Source organism: Haliotis asinina, chromosome 8 (genome assembly GCF_037392515.1).
Source record: "Haliotis asinina isolate JCU_RB_2024 chromosome 8, JCU_Hal_asi_v2, whole genome shotgun sequence".
Lineage (NCBI taxonomy): Eukaryota > Metazoa > Mollusca > Gastropoda > Lepetellida > Haliotidae > Haliotis > Haliotis asinina.
In genome coordinates this window covers 37,826,597-37,842,139 of record NC_090287.1, presented here as the reverse complement: position 1 = coordinate 37,842,139, position 15,543 = coordinate 37,826,597, and the positions used below count along the sequence as shown (strand labels likewise).

Here is a 15,543-nt window from a genome sequence, read left to right as displayed (position 1 = left end):
CCACTGCTGCATGGAGAAGTGGACACCAAGAGCAGACAGTCATACTTGTTGATTAGTTAGAAGAAGATGCAGTGAGATAGAAGAGAGTGAAAATACTCCACATGAGGAAGGACCACCATTCTCCTTGTAAAATTGCTCAGCTGAATATAAACAAGAAGACAAAGTCATCAATATCCCTTGTCTACTAGTTATGATGATGTCAAGTGTTTTCGCAAAGAGGAAGGAGAGTACTGAAAATATTTTATTCAGAATTCCGAAACTACCAAAAGGCACCAGTACACCACAAGTTTGGTTTAGAAATAGTGAACAGGTTTGAAGGTCTGCTCCAGAAAAGACAAATGTGCATGGATAGATGCATGGATGGAGTGCATTTTAATACCACCTGCAAAACACGTGGAGGATAACAAGGGCCTCACCTAGGACTTGCACGTTGTATCTTTCAATCTGTGGTACATCATTTCCTCGGGCAACCTGGCAGCTGTATACTCCAGTGTCCTCTTGTTTGATGTTTTTGATCCACAGGGAGCCATTGTTGAACAGGGTAAACCTGTAGCCCGTCTGGACCACAAACCTACCACATAAATAGCATAATCAATTTTGCTTCAGCAAAATATTTCAGCAAAATCTTTACCGTGACTTATTCTACCCATTTGTAACACAAAATATTTGAGTTTTTCAGCAAATTACATATTCTAGTCCTTTTGTCGGGTTGAGTCCCTTCCCTTCAAACCCACACCTACAGAGTCAGGCACCTAACCACCAGCACACGAAGTCAGCTGCCTAACCCACTCAGCCACTGCGACTTCCATAAAAATGGATCAGTCTAGACCCAACCAAAGTACAAGAATCTGGGCCCCCTTTCACAAAACTCTCGTAAGCCTAAGATCTCGTAAGTTTTCTCGTAGCCATTGTGCCTCCTATATTGAAACGCAGGAGCTACGGATGCTACGAGAAAAGTTACGAGATCTTAGGCTTACGAGAGCTTTGTGAAACGCGGCCCTGTACTATAACTTGGTACATTTGACCACTTTCTAAATGGCATGGTGTATTCACTTCTCACTTCTGTTCGTAGGGCACCTGCTGCTCGTCAGTTGTGGCAACAATACAACATCCTGGATATCATACCTGTCTCTGAGCCATGTGACAATGTCTTGATCTGTGCGACGTATCCGGCAATTAATAACAACATCCCTATTAGGGCGCACAAGAATTTCATAGTCATCTCCCTTACGTCGCTCAATAACATTTGGCCCATCTGAAACAAGAGATCAGATTTACTAAACTCATATACAGTTTAAGTGATGCTAGGATTAAGCTCTTAATGTATCCTGCTTAAAAAGTTAAGCATCACCAATCCTTTTATATTTTTATAGTTAAATCTGTAAAAATACCATGTATCTTGTAAAATACAATTTAAGTGATGCTAGCATCTAGTTCTGAAAGTATACTTCACAAAAGGTTTACGGATAATTGATGTTTTCAACAAACTAAAATTAATCTGTCCTGGTCAATCCATTTTTTGAGTAGTATTTATAAATGACCTAGTTGTTCTATGCTACATCAACATGGAAGTTGTCCAACAAATGATGTAACCATGGTTAACGCTGGACATTGGAAAGACTGACCATCACAGTTGCTGTGGTACTCGTCATCTGCAGTGGTGTAGCCATCTTTACAGCAGCCATACTGTGAATGTCGGCAGTGAAGAGGGGCAGCAGTTGTCAACACCACAGGATATTCTGTGGTCTTCACTGAAAGGAAGCCAACATAATGCTGGTGAGACATTACTTCAGTTTACAACTTACACAGTTGCAACACAGCCAATGTACACAGATTTCATACTTATGTTAACAGTGAATGAATACTGTCTTACCACCGTAAGTAATAGTTTATCTGCATCATATTGGCCTGTAGCTGATCACATCTCGGCTAGACATGTAATGTTACATTACAAGACAGTGGGGTATGAAGACATGGGACAACATCAAGATTCTGACCACAGATTCTGATCCCCATTACAGACATGCTACTACAACTCCTGATACTTGTTTCCAGCAGCAAAGTCCATTGATGAAGAGTACTTTACTCACACATCTATGGGTCTTTAGGCCAGACCAATTTTATTTCTTGTTTTATGAATTTTTGTCCTCAGAAAACCTAAGGGCATGACAGAAATTTGTTTTTGTTTTTTTAAATCACAATTCAAAGCAAAAACCCACATGATCTGTTCAAAGACACTGTTTTTCAAATTCACACTGAGGGGCTCAAAGCACTGATTTCTGACATATTTCTCATTCAGTGTTATCTGACTAAAGTGAATGCAACATTGTTAAAACAAACACATAAAAGGTAGAGATAATCATCCAAGTATTTCAGAATTAGTTATCAGAATAATTTTCAGTGAGTTTCTGTCTGTCTTGTCACAGAATGTATATACTGCTCAAAAGAAGTTAAGGAACTAGGACCTGATTCTTTCACACTACAGTATTGACTGGCCGCCATCACAGAGCTGGAACAGTACTATGTGCAACTTAAACAACAAACATCACATTACTGAAGTTCATCTGTCACAGATATAGTAATAAGAAAGAGTCTTGTATTCTTTCAGTTCTTTTGGGGGCAGTGGTGTAGCCTAGTGGTTAAAGCACTTGATCATGTTAAAGACCCAAGTTCGATTCCCCACATGGGTACAATGTGTAAAGCCCCTCTCTGATGTCCTCCACCATGATATTGCTGGAATATTGCTAAAAGCAGCGTAAAACTACACTTGCTCAATTAAGTTCTTTTGAGTAGATTATATCTGCAAATCGAAAACACTTTGTTAGTCACAAAGGACATAAAGATTAGAGATACAGCTTCATAATTCACGATTCTCAAAAAAGTAAGAGCGTGTTAAATGCCGATTCTATATACAAAGAAGACCTCTACGAGTCATGCTGTTAGCAGTACAACCCATCATGCTGACAGTGGGTGGATGTACTGGTTACATTGAACATGGATTCCTCTGATTGTTGGCAGGTTATATCCTGCATAGCACTTACCCGGTATTATTTCCTATATTACTTTCTTACATGTGTAATAACATGCATTGTACATATTAATTTAAATAAGAGACTGAAGTTGATATGTAGAAAGACAGAGTACATTATTCCAGAAGAGAACATATGGGGGCTGTATATGAGAATGTTTACATGAAGACATAACATAATGATAAAAGTATGTTATATGAAAGAACTTTCATGAGGGTCCTGATTGGGTGTACTGTAAATGTTATTGTTTTTCTAAAAGATTAACATAAACTGTCCATAACAATTGGCTCAGCAGAAATCAAACTTTAATGTATGATGAAATCATGCAAAAGGCTATATATTACAGACTCATGCCAGATTCTGTCAAATTTCACAAAGATCCATCACTTCATGAAAATTACCAAGGCTACACTAAATTAACATGTAAGTCTATGGAAATTATGTCAAGTGTCTGAATATAACTGGCACGGGTCTGTAGTAGGTTTAGCAAAACAACAAAACCAGGCCATGTTTTGTATTTATAAAACAGAAATTGCAGCACTGGAAAAAAAAACAAGCACCTGTTTCTCTATGGCCTTATTCTCAAAATTTGATTAAAGGTGATTTCACATTTAAGATTCAACTTGACAGCTTGTCTGCTATTCACATGTGCTTTCTATGGGCTAAAAAGCATAATGACTATTAAACCAGAAAAAAACGTAATAACTTTAGAATCAAAATATTACGATGCCATGTCACCTCCCCCATCAGGACCCTCTGCTGAGGACAAAATGACTTTGAAACTTCATCCAACATCTTAACAATACATTTGCTGATATTACCATCATTAGTAGTATAGGGAATAGTGATTCTAAAACACTTTCACAAAATGTCTCTACAAAGCCTTATTTACTAAATAAGGCTTTGGTTGGGCCATTAGCTCTTGCTACTATTACCCCTACTATAAAAAAGTTGGCGGTAATTACTGTGCCTTGGTAGGAGGTAATACTGTGCCGTACGGTACGATCAATAATTCTTCTCTTACAAAACCCCTACCCGGCCCATCCCTCAAGTAGTACAAGTTAGGTTCGTCGGCTTTCATATCCACTTTATCTATGTTGTAAGTTTTGATTGACCATATAGGATCGGTGGCTCGCTTACGACTATCGCCCTCGTGTTCCCCCGGCTGGTATAGATACCTCACTAGGGCCCTATCTGGTATCTGTTTCTCCTTCCCACGCAATGGAGCGGCCGACTCTGCAACTATTGATTTTAGTTTGATAGCGTCTGCCGGTTTCTTACCGGTGAGACGGGTGACTTCATGGTTGATTGCCGACACCACCTTGGGTAACCTCGTGACCCATTCAGTCGATCGTTTTCCAGGGGTGGCCATCTCCCTAGCATACTGATAGCCGAACAAGCGCTCAGCCAAAGTCCTATTAAATCTTTCAACTATGGCTTGGCTGCGATGGGCTCCGGCCGTGCCACGCCTGACCTTTGTATCGTGTTTGGCTAGCAGTTGTGACACGGCACCCATGAACTCCCGTCCGGGGTCAACTTGCAGCTCTGTTGGCCACGTCAGCGGACTGCGTTTGTATATGCGTTCGAATCCTCTGGCTACCTGGGCCGAATCTTTCGTGGTCAAGGGTTCGGCTTCCTTGTAACGACTGGCTACGTCCACTACGGTTAAGGCATACTTGTACCTCTTGTCGTGGGGTAGGAACAGTAGGTCTGCCTGGTGAATGCTATTAGGTATGTTAATACCGAACCTCCTTCTAGGCACGTAGCGTGGTGCCGGCAAATAGATCTGCCACAGGGCTTGTTTTTCAAGCCACGCTTTGGCTTCCTCCGGGGGTACTCGCGCTATTTTAGCTAGCTTATCTACTGCGCTAGCTCCTTTCCAGTACCCACGCGGGCTGTAGTAAATAGCCTCAAATTTTTTCATGTCCATACGCGTATGTGTTTATTCCATCAATAGCTATCCAACGTTTCGTGTCCATAGGCGATAGGGACGTCTTGTTTATAGTCAGTCCGTATATCTTATGTCCATCACTTCTAAGTGTGTTCATTTTATGCCTAAAGGTACGGGTCTTGAACAGGGCTTCCTTGAATCTAGCGTGTTTGATGTGTTGTTTCACCACATACTTCTTAACCCCCTTAGCCTTCCAGATCTCACTATTGTCGGCTTTCAGTATGGAGTACATCTTAGGTCTCAAACCTATGTACTCGGCTATGGGCGTGCCAGCACACTCGTCCTTCATCTTACCTAGGACCTTTTTATTTACCGTGCTGTGTAGGGTATGGGTCTTAGGGTAGTCGCTGGTGTCGTATAAATCGAGGTGTTTTTTCATGTCCTCGTACACGTCCTCGGTTCGAATCTCCATCAGCAGGGAATCCGTGTCAGTGTACAGTACTTCACACCTGTCACCGTACTGTTTCTTGAGCTCGTTGTAGTAAAAGTCGTACATCAGGTGTTTGGATAAATCGAGGATGCTCATCCCCACGTAAACAGGCCGGTTAAATTTTATGTGGCTTTTCTTCATGTGTAGGGCAACCAGGTTGTCTGTGAATATCTTACTACGGTTGAATGCCGGACTGGCTATCAATCTCCTGAGCTTGTCTTCCTCACTCGACCGAACCAGCTTCACGGTCACGCGTTTCCTCAGGTTCTCCATAGTCTTACCAAACACCGAGTTGTTCATGAGCTTGTAGAGATTTTTCTCAAAATCACTGGTGGCTTTTTTTCGTAGGTCTGTGTTCATTCTGATGTAGGGCTCCATCCATGGACTCTGGTCGAACATGAGCACCCTGTGTATTTTGGTCAGCCTCATACCCAACGACAGGTACAGCTGTAGGTTGCGATAGTGAACGATGTACTTGGTCTTATTCATTAAGTTAGGCACGAGTTTTTCAACGTCTGTCACACGCCCACCTGACAAGTTATGTTGGTACTCAGACATCCAGTCTGGGTTAACCCTCATACGTTCGGGGGCCAGGGGGTAGCTGTTGTGCGATGTGTGTAATTCCTTGGGATACTCTAGGTCAACCTCGAGGATATAACCTTTGTTCGAATCTGGTGCAACCCCCATAACATCAACGTGGGGTACCCATTCGAATCCCCCTGTAGGTAGATACTGACTCATGGCCCAGCCGTACAGGTTGTTTGCGTCGAGGTAGAGAATGTGATTGGTTGGTTTGTTAGGATCGTAACCTTTCACGTATTGATTATTTGCTTTCGCGTATCGTTTGGATGCCATGGAAATCCCACCTCGCAAGCCTTTCTCAATGAATAGGTGCATGTCGTAATCTGTGAGCAATTCCAAATTAACTCCGGTCTTTTTAAGCAAGGCGTCCAACGACAGACCTGGGCTGGTGTAATACCATGCGGGGTCGAGTTTATACTGCTTGAAACAGGTCCGCCTGAACCTCTCAAACACGTCGGCTAACAGCAGTACATCTGTCCTCAAGTACAGGTCGTGATAATCGCCCAGGTTCTTACAACCCAGTTTATTCCATACGTTAGTCGCGTGCGAGTAATCGTCTCGTGAGACGGACGCCTCATTCAGATTACTATAAAAACAGTCAATAGGAGGTAGTCTGGTCTCGGTGAACTTGGCCCAACTATCCATGTACTCATAGGGGTACACACCCTTCCTCATAAGCAGGGGTCTAGTCTCGGCGTCTGTGTATCGATCGGTGATAGGGAAGGTATTGTTGGCCTTGACCAGACTGTCGAGTGACGACAGGAGGAACTGAAACGAGTCAATGAACCTAAGTCCGTTTAAGCTGAAGGAGATGTATCTCTCCATGTTGTTGGGGATGCACGTTATATTACCATCGATTTTCGCGATGGCCTGCATGATCAAGTGTGAGTCGTACCCTCTCAAGTTGTGAAAGACAACGGGGATGTTTATTGTCTTAGGGTTGATTTTAAGCTTGAGGTTGCACGCGTTGTGAGCGGCGCCTCTATACTTACCAGTTATGTGGCAGTGATCTCTCACCGAATCACCGTTAAGTGGTGAGTCGCACACGTGACAGTTAGTGCTACTAGCGTGAGCTAGCCTGTCGGCTCGGGTCATACGCATGGGAGCGATTCTATACAATGCATTCCTAATAATTTTTTCTTCCTCCTGCAAACACTTTAGAAACCTTTCAGCCGCGTCAGGGCCTCTATACACTACCGGAGCTTTAGTTTCCCCGTCACAACGGACGACAATGTATCCAAAACCGCAGGCCTTATGTTCCTGGGTTTTGTGGGTGAAGCTACCCCCACTAGGGGGTGTGGGGGATTCCCCAACCACTAAGGCTTCGAAGTCGGCGTATATAATATAAGGCACAGACATTTGGTTCTTGTGGTTATTGAATTTTAGGATATTGTCACCTTCCTTAGGCATGTCGACTCGTATAGCCGTCTGCCCCACACCTTGGCAATCCTCCCGGTGGGATTCTAATAAATCAGCTCGTGTGAAGCCGTGTAGGCATCGCTCACAGAAGTGTTTTTTCCCTCTGTATGCCGATTGGTCACACAACAGCCTGCTAAAGTGTTTTATCCATGTGTAGTGATACTTGTCACCTTTCTGGATCATGAATATATTGATAACTTGGCGATCCTTCACCGGGCTGACCCTGTGTACTATTGTTGTGTTACCTTCGTGCCCAAAGACATTTATAGCCAGATTATTCTGTTTTTCTACTTTAGTGATCTGAGATATGGGGGTGGGTTCATCTATACCATCCCAGTTGAGCCCATCGTCCTGTGGATAATTAGAAGCCCTGTTCGGATTAGTGTCAGCTGGAAATAAAGCTGACCTGATAGCTAACCTCAGGCAATCGTTTCCTCTATTCTTAACGTTTACTATGGCTTGTTTGTTCTTATAGTAGGGGGGCAAGGCTAGGTATGACCCGCCTCTGAACGGCACGTAGTTAGCTATGTCTAGATAGACGTTATCGATTTTATCTACAGCCCACCCGGACCCCAAGTGTGTGTAGCGTTCTAGGTATTCTCGTATCTGCTGAAAACTATTATCGATTGATGCGTCAATGATCTCTGCATGTGTGACGACCTCTTGTTGACCTCGGAAGTAAGGCTGAACATACTCAGTGGTACTCCCAACCTGCTTATCGAGCGACATTTTCACTGTGATCTGAAACTTGATACTTCCTAGATTATTTAGTTCCTGGTTGACCTTATCAGCTATCAGAGGCTTGATATCTGTAATGTCTATGTTTCTATCAACGTGCATGCGCCAACCTCTCAAATAGTTGCCTACAGCGCGCTCAGTGCGCACGAACTGTAGGTCAATAGCTCTATTCTGTCGTAATAATTCTACAAGCTGTGGTTTTCTCATACGGGAATACCCGCCTAAACCCAAATCGTGTGCCTCGGCTTTCAGTTGTTTTACAGTGGGACGTGCTACGGGGGCATGTGATAACAATGCGGTTAACCCGGCTCTCCCCAGGTTTGAATAACCCGTGTGTCCAAGCTGTTTTGCTTGAGCTTTTAATTGTTTTACCGTAGGAGGGGCTTCTAAACCTAGTAATCTCAACAATGCTGACTTCCGCATTCTAGAATACCCGATAACACCTCTCTGTTTTGCGACCCTCTTGAGCTCGCTTACAGTAGACATCGTGTTTACACCTAAGAGAACTAATGTCTAATTGGTTCACAGTAAGGGGAGGTAACTCTTAAGTGGCTATCTTGAGCAGTCGCCTACGTTCTTTTATGTAGCCTTTTTTATTCTCGTAGATGAGTTGATGTCTGACTACGTTCGCTCCGTGAGCTTTACATAGACAGTAGTGTCCTTTAACCCCGATACCACACACAGAACACGTGTAGTTAGGACTTCCCATATGGAAACAACAGAACCCCTGATTTCTGCATTTCCTACCACAGGCCTCGGTCTTCCCCATAAGTATGTATTCGCATCGGTATGGAGCGGGTCTCATGTTTACTTATATAGGTATTTTAGTTTAATTGCTTCGCAACCAACGCAGTAGCTGCTATACCCAACACTATGAAGCCCAGTTCACGATTCATTTGTCCCTTGGATGGTGTGTAGTACTGAGCGAGTGTGGGTTTATTGAGCGGTTCCAATTGTTTACCAGTTAGTAGATAGTATTCTTTCATTGCTTCATCGACATTGTAGAATGTTTTAATGGCATGGTTTTCACGCTTGAGCTGTTCATTAATAAAATCGATCCTCTGGAGGCGTTTTTTAACGTACTCGTCCTGTGCTCTTTGTAATTTCTCAGTAGCGAGATCGTGTCGCTTCCTTTCTTCCTGTATTTCAGCCGCGTGATCATCTCGTAGTTTCGAGAAGAGGAAATTACTCCCGGAAAATGCCAGGGCATTCACTAACGCCCCACCGACCATCATAGCTATCGTGGCCATCCCTATATTTATTTCATTATATTATCAGGTATTATTCCTTGTTTTACTAGGATGTCTTTTGTGGCCATCGCCATACCAAGGTTCATTATGAGCATACCCATATCCTGCAGGTTGAAATCTAGCTTGATAGTTGGTTGTTTAAGCACCATTTTAGTCAACCGAGCGTACCCTACGGCTAGACTGGCGACCACTGTGGCGTGGTATGCGTCGTTGACGAACGTTTTCCCCTCAGACATTATGTATATGATATAAAATATTAAAATTATAACATGATATGCGGGTCTACCATGGGGGATACCCCCATACCCCCACTGTTGTTGGTGGGTGGTGGCTCACTGTGGGAGGGTACCCCCACGTATAACCACGAGATAGCCAAGGCAGCAGTTACACCTACAGCCAACAACAGTCTGGTTGGGTTGGTCACTTTATGTTGGTTACACCACCGTTTTTTACCGGCAGCTACTCTCTTAGGATTCTTCTGTCTGGTTACTGTTTGTGAAGGGGTCACTTCCCTCACTGGGGTCACTGGTTCCTGTGAACTCACTGTTTGGGGTGTGGGGGGTATAACCTCGGGACTCACTGGGTCCTGTGTCACCTCGGGAGCAGCATCCATCTATACTATTATTATTATTCTTTCTCTCAAATTGACAATGTTTTGCCGTGATAATCGCCGCCGTCACTGGAGCCAACAACATACCATATTTGTGGTACAGCCCGCAGCTGATAGAGCTCACGGCATGTTCGATAAAAGGGTCTTTATCTAGGTCCTCCCACAGGTAAAGTCGGCGCTCTGGTGGAATGGGAAGGAAGTGTGATACAATACCGGTGTATATCTGGGTCATAGCCGATCCTATTGTTTTTGTCATTTCTGCTCCGAGCCGGGACTCGTATCTAGCGTACAGCTTATCGATTTCTTCGGCTGACATTTTGTTAATTTTATCTGGAGTGTAGTCTCCAAAGTAATGTTTGGCTTTGCCGCCAACAGCCAACGCCACCAGTTTCTCTCGCTTGGGGGAATCCCCCACACCCCCACTGGGGGTACCCCCCAACTGTTCGAGTAATTCCTCACACTCCATCTTATAATATAACAAGTAAGATTTAGTTTTAACTATATAATACCCGATGCAGACAAAACACAGAGAAATGAAGGTTAAGTTGCACACGACAAATACTTCGAATATCATAGCTATATGCTTAGCTTTGCTTAGCTTTAGCTTAGCTTTGCTTAGCTTTAGCTTAGCTTTGCTTAGCTTTGCTTAGCATACTATATAAGCCACGGGTTGGTCGGTCTTTAGCACGAGCTTAGCGTGTTTAGTTTCAGCGAGCTGTTTCTTCACCCGTTCCCGTTCTAATTTACTCATCACATCGTTCTCTCTCAAACACTCCTCGAACGAATCCCTGTCCTTGCAGTGAAATAAGGCCACCCATCGCGTCTGCTCCCTGAGGTCTTTCAACACCGAGTTGAACTTCTGCGTTAGCACCCAGACGCTGTGATTTGCATGCCGGCCGGAGAAGGCCAGGTACGATAGCATGTCTCTCTTTTTTGTTATCTCACGATTAGCGCTGCAGTCGTCCAGTATAAACAGCGTCGGTTCCCCTTTAAATTTCTCGTGAAGAGCTTTCAACCAGTCCTGCAGGCGTGTTCCAGGGTCGATTTTGTGTACGTCGGGGTCCGTCATCACCCAAGGTCGCGCGTACGATTTATTCATGCTCAGAGTAGGGCATATGATAACGATGTTATCGAACACATCCTTGTAGTAACCCTCCAACATATCCAACACGAAAACGGTCTTACCACAGCCAGTCTGCCCGCATATGATAGCGCAGTGTGGGTCAGTGGGTAACCCCAGGGGGTCTCCCCCACTAGTAGATGGCTTGCACGAATCTCCCATTGTCTATATTAAGTTGCGCGTCCATAATAACGTACAGATATAATTTCAACTTACCAGCGGTTTGAGCCTTCTTATTAATCTGGATGGTTATCCCTTCGCTGCCGTTATCTATACGACGCCCGCTACCGTGCAGTTTGTCATCATCCGTGGATCGCATGTCCAACCATAGGGCGTACTTGGTGGTCAGGTATTCACCGATCTGCACGGAGCCGAGGTCCAGGTCCTTTGTTATGTAATCCCCCACTGGTAGCTTTTTTATCTCATCCCACTGCTGGTGTGGCCTCATACCATGACTGAACAGCTGGTTGGGCACGCCCTCGATGGTCACTTCCACCTTTTCAATCTCGGGGTTGAAAAACTTCTCGCTGTCCCTCCGGAATGGATCGTAATCCTCCACGGGGACGACCAGGATACCTTTCATCGATCGCGCCGGCACGTTCAGGTTGATATTCCACACAGTGTCGCTCTTATCTCGCACGACTGATCTATGCCTCAGTACGCGATCGTACAGGATAGCCATCTTCCCAGAGTACTGGCTTCAAACCTGCCTGGCCAGCTCCGGGCTAGTGACCATGTCGAACTCCTGAGAGATGTTGTCTATGGCATAACTGGCCTCATCACCGTTCGGCGTACGCACTACTTTGCTATAGTCGTTAAACGTGAGCTCGTATTCGAGCCTATCACCCAGCGCGGCCTGGTAAAACGGCGCGTGTCCCGTGAGCAACTCGAAGTCGAGCGGCACGCAGAATCGATTCCCGTATGCTAGAGCGATGGCCTTTTCACCGTCCGATAGCTTGTCTTGCTGGTCTGTCGTGAAGACATACCCTATGCGCGCCCGGGTTGATTTGCTGATACCCTGGTACACATCATTGACTCGTTCTCCCTCGCTTTTCCAGAGATCCTTGTAGCAGTGAAACACGTCGCTGTCGTCGATACTCAGCACCTCGTTACCGCTGATCTTGACGGTCGTTTACCCACGTTACGCACTAGCTCGCGTTTGTCGTTGTCAGAGGTCAACGTGATATTGAACGCCAGTCGAACAGTGCCTGGTACAATGAGGTCATTCTCACCAAGGTTTGGAAATCTAACCAGCAGAGTTTGATTCTGGTCTATCTTGCTGGGATTGTTGGTGATGGTCACCGACTGTCGCACGGCTCTGGCTCCTAATGGCTCTCTCAATTTTCTGAAAGGATCTAATTTTCTACCGTACATTGTTATATATAAATAAAATATATTTAAATACTAATGGATGAAGACATACCTATGGATGAGATACCGGGCGCTAGTGCCCAGACATTCGATGATGAGCAGGAGACCTCATTTACTAGTTCACCATTGAACCAAGAACTCTTGGCAACAACGGTAGATGATTATTACGAAAGTTTAAGAAGTGATAAAAACTACGTTAATCCACAGGGCCGATACATTGATAATTTTTTTATTGATACAAAGGGTGTTCTACGTCTTAAGTCTAAACCAGAGGTTGACCTCGTTAACAAGCGCAATAAAAAACCACTGGCCTTATCAACTCTAGCCAGACGCTATGGTGTTGAATTTATCCGTGAACATCTAAACATGCATGATTACGGTGGTGCAATACCTAAGGCCGTTGTTGAAGATCTGCAAACTACCAGATCCCACCTCACCACTAGAGATGAAATGACACCGCAGCGTGCTACAGAAGCCTCGGACAGCATAGAAAAACTGTTGAGCACCTACTGGGACAAACCGTTACCGGGGTTTGACTTTCCGGTAAGGGAACTGCGCGGCTTAGACGAAGCCGTGAAACGCGTGCGTGGAGAACTCGTGAACAACATGGGGAAACTGAACGAAATCGACGAGCACATCGCTAGGGAAAAAACCAAACTCAACGAAACTGAAAACGATGATATGAAGCGTCGTATCAATGAACGAATACGTGATTTAGAAGACGAGAGACGTACACGATTGGAAGCCGCTTCCTCGAATCGTGAACAGCTTCGATCCCAGATCAGTCGTATTCGGGAAACAATCGATAGAATACTGAATGAGGATACAACTTTAGCCAACAGGATTCGGATATTGTTCCGGGAGCAAGGGATCACCATCGCCAGCATTCTAACTGCATTGGGTTTCATCATATCAACCCTGGTGGTGTCACTGGTGGGGGGAACCCCCACACCTGCCGGCGGGGGAACTCCCACTCCCACAGGCGGTGGTATTAAAGACTGGATAAAAAAACTCGGGGAAGGCCTAGCTAAACTGGCTGGTAAAGCCGCCGAAGCCCTTCCCGGCATCCTGGGTAGCATCGTCTCGTGGTTGTTGGGCGCTCTGTCTAAAACTGCCATGTGGCTCAGTCAAAACCTGTGGGCAGCCATCGTCGCCGTGGCGGGTCTGGTGTACGTAGCGGCTAAGAAATCTTTAACCAAATAAGTCCCAAAGCTACCCCACCAACCACTAGGGCTGTTTTATTATCAATATGCTGCTGATTGGAGGCCTGAATATGGGGGTGTGTGGGGGGTACCCCCACATGAACTTTAGGCTCCGGGGGTGGCTCCACTATACCCGTTTCACGTGGTGGGATGTGTGGGATATAGGGGGTGTTAATATCGGGGTTGATGCCCAACTTTTGGTCCGCCGTGGCTATGACTATTTTGTTGTTATAACCCACCACTTTTTTTACTCTCAGTTGCATATCACTCGGAGACATATACAGCCCCACACCGAACACGTAGTTAACTTTCGATCTGGCGTATTCTAACACGTTTTGGTAGCGTTCGATGGCCCGCGGGAGATCAACTGGAGAATTAATAGCATCCTCAACGTTGGCAACGAACTGTTTCTGAGCGTCGTAAGCAGTTCCCTTACCGATGATGTTGGAACGCGTTTGCGACTGCGCACCCAACAGCGACCACACATACGTTCGAATCGAGTCGTTCAAGCGTATTGTACCACCACGAGTGAATCCTTTCGATGTGTCCAGCATGAACATTTTCCACCCGTCTGCGGTTGACTGCTCCACTTTCTGGACTGTGAAAGCAACACCACCTTTAAAGTTCATACGATCATCCCTCCATTCATTACTCGACAAAGCAAAGTCCGGGCGTAGTTTACCTTGTTTCAGTACAAGATCACTGAGTTCTTTCACTGATCGCACGCCATCAGAAGGAATACCCAACCCGTGGTTCGGCCCCGGCAAACGCCAATCCGTCTTCGGGTTTATTTCGAATTCATTACAAATACGTTCGTAGGCCCGTCTATCGTATGGGTTGTTTGTTGCGTCCCACGCTTTGTCCTGTGGGAGGGGGGCACTGATCTCTTTAAGGATACGTCTGACCTGGTAGTACACGTGGAACTTGAACACAGACTGACTCAGCGGTCCACGCTGAGAGTCGGCCAATGCCACACCACACCCCGTTGTAGCGCACCACACAGCAAAGTTGAATTGATTCTGCCAGAACTGCATAGGGTTGTTGAACCACGCGTGGACTGCCTCAATGTTAGTCACCATAAGCTTATACTTATCGAACACATCTAAAAGCTGGGCATTGAAATACAACTCAGGAGCAACCACGATCTTCATGGGGGAGAAATCTACATCCAGTTTAGGGTAAAACACACCAGGGGAATACATTTTAAAACTATTATATAAATAAATATATATGTAATATGTACATAACACTTCCAGGAATAACGAGCGGTGAGGCCGTTCAGCTGACGCACGCGATCGATAACACGTCAGGTCAACTCGAAGTCGCACTCTGTGATATCACCTACCTACCGCAATGGACTAACATTAATATCAGCAACAATAAGCTGTTCGTCAGTGGAACTCGCAGCCAGATAACTGACGGCTACTACAGCGTGTGCTCGCTAAACGACGAGGTCTTCAAACCCCTGGGAGCCGAACTCAAGATGAACGACTCAAACGGCACAGTGGTGTTAATCAACAACGGAAGAACCTCCTTGAGGCTCGGCCGGCCATTAGCGAGGATACTCGGTATGTCTCCTGACGAGATAAAACCAACAACAACCGTCACAGGCACGAAGTTACCCGACCTAGTACCGTACCGAGAGCTGTACATTCATCTCGATCAGGTGAGCACAACGTATAACATTCAAGGAGGTCACCCTTCCACTATACTGAGAGCAGTGCCGGTGAAAACTGAGAAATTCAACGACGGTAGAACCGAGTCGTTTTCACCACGGCAGTATAAGAGATTAACCCAGGGCAACATACCTGAGCTGACAATATCGGTGTTAGATATAAATC

The 15,543-nt window shown here is 45.2% G+C and overlaps 1 protein-coding gene across 11 annotated transcripts in view; it reads right to left on the bottom strand.

The window, feature by feature from the left end:
• The window catches only part of LOC137293771 (papilin-like), a 150,831-nt gene that overhangs the window by 5,559 nt on the left and 129,729 nt on the right, over nucleotides 1-15,543 (bottom strand). For all 11 annotated transcript variants that reach the window (XM_067824485.1, XM_067824491.1, XM_067824488.1 and 8 more), the window contains 3 exons: nucleotides 1,626-1,751; nucleotides 1,126-1,255; nucleotides 417-571 (listed from right to left, as the gene is read on the bottom strand). In XM_067824485.1, coding sequence (XP_067680586.1) covers nucleotides 417-571; nucleotides 1,126-1,255; nucleotides 1,626-1,751 — 411 coding nt within the window. The remainder of the gene's footprint in view (nucleotides 1-416; nucleotides 572-1,125; nucleotides 1,256-1,625; nucleotides 1,752-15,543) is intronic.